Raw genomic sequence first — 1,604 nt, 5'->3', positions numbered from 1 at the left:
GAAGGAAGGAAGGAAGGAAGGAAGGAAGGAAGGAAGGAAGGAAGGAAGGAAGGAAGGAAAAAGATTGAGGGTCTCAAGACGACTAATGGTTCTCCCTTACTTTCTCAGCCACTTCCCCAATCTGCTTTCCTTTCTTGCTCCATCTCCCCTGCACTCGCCTCCACCAGACACTTCCCTCCAGACGGTGAGAAGGTCCTAAGGACAGCTGAGGGGCAGAGGCAGGGGCAGGTGCTGGTGCTTACTAGTAGAGCATACTAGTACATACAAGTACTGTACTTTCATAAGGCTGTGGGGTTAGGCCTCCAGGAATTCATCAGCAACTGTGTTGTATTTTTTTTAATGTGGTGAGCAGTGGGAAGGCCTCACCTACCTGCAGGATCAAAAGGCAAAATCTCTCCCAACATTCCAAAGACTCCATCACTTTGGTCACGGTTTGGCCAGGTGTTATTCCTAGGTCCCTGTGGCTTCTGTCCCAAAACTTCTGACATCACATTGTCCATATAGCTGCTCACTAGGCCCAAGCTGTACAAGTCAGAGCTGAGATCAGATATGCCAGGCCACTGACCAAGAGGAGACAGACCCGCTGCCATGGGAGGTGCTGGCTGCTGAGATGAGCCATGGACCCATTTCCCAGGTGCCCGAGGCTGGGGTGGAGTCTGCTGTGATCCAATGGGTTGGAGCAGGTGTTGGTAGTACTGGACCTGGGGCTGCTGTTGCTTTGGAGACTGCTGCTGAGGTGCCAGAGGTGTGTGTGCTCCAGCCTGGGGTGGCCGTAATGGAGGGGCCATTGGCAGTGATGGCTGCTGTGGTTGAAGGGCTCCTGCCTTCTGTTCAGTCACCATGGCAGTGGCAGTAGAATTACGCCTTGTCACTAGTGGGGACCCCTGATGTGACTGGCCCATGTTAAAGCCTGAGAGAAAATCTATCACTTCCTGCATTTCCTGGTCAGTGGGTAAGTTCATGCCCTTCTCGTCCTTGCAATCATCCCCATGCAGGAAGTTCTCATGTCTCTCCAGGAGAAAACCATTGACCATTGGATTACTGGAATTCTGAGCCGCCTGGGAAGGGTCTGTAGTCCTAGGGAAGTTACCAATGTTCAAAATGCTCTGTAACCGTGTATCCATATTGCCTGGCATCTTGGCCTTCTCCTCTGAACACACAGCTGTGAAGACGTTTTTGGAATAGTGTGTGCTGCTGGAGGTGGTGCACGACACTTTCTTGGTGAACCGAGATGTCAGTTTGGAGAAGGTCTTCTGCAGACCTGAGGACTTGCTTCCGTTTCCAGATGGCAGGTCAGCCTGGTTCCCAAAATCACAGATGTCCCTTTGCAGCTGGATCTGTATACAGGGTAAAGCTTGTTCCCTATATGAACAAGAGAAAAAGAAAAGAGGACATCTTAAATTGAAGAACGAAAGCCTCTTTTGTGTTGATTACTAACTAGCATGATGATGATTACTACTGATTACTAACAAGCATGATGATGGTTACTACTGATTAGTAACTACTATGATGATGGATACTACTGATTACTAACTAGCATGATGATGGTTACTACTAATTACTATGATGATGGGTACTACTGATTACTAACTAGCATGATGATG

The 1,604-nt window shown here is 48.8% G+C and overlaps 1 protein-coding gene across 3 annotated transcripts in view; it reads right to left on the bottom strand.

The window, feature by feature from the left end:
* Positions 1-1,604, bottom strand: part of Kiaa0355 (KIAA0355 ortholog) — an 85,954-nt gene that overhangs the window by 9,118 nt on the left and 75,232 nt on the right. For all 3 annotated transcript variants that reach the window (XM_013354213.2, XM_005368435.2, XM_013354214.2), the window contains exon 10: positions 371-1,362. In XM_013354213.2, the coding sequence (XP_013209667.1) occupies positions 371-1,362 (992 nt within the window). The remainder of the gene's footprint in view (positions 1-370; positions 1,363-1,604) is intronic.

The sequence above is a fragment of the Microtus ochrogaster genome, unplaced genomic scaffold, assembly GCF_000317375.1.
Source record: "Microtus ochrogaster isolate Prairie Vole_2 unplaced genomic scaffold, MicOch1.0 UNK32, whole genome shotgun sequence".
Classification (NCBI taxonomy): domain Eukaryota; kingdom Metazoa; phylum Chordata; class Mammalia; order Rodentia; family Cricetidae; genus Microtus; species Microtus ochrogaster.
This window is presented reverse-complemented; position numbering and strand designations above follow the sequence as displayed.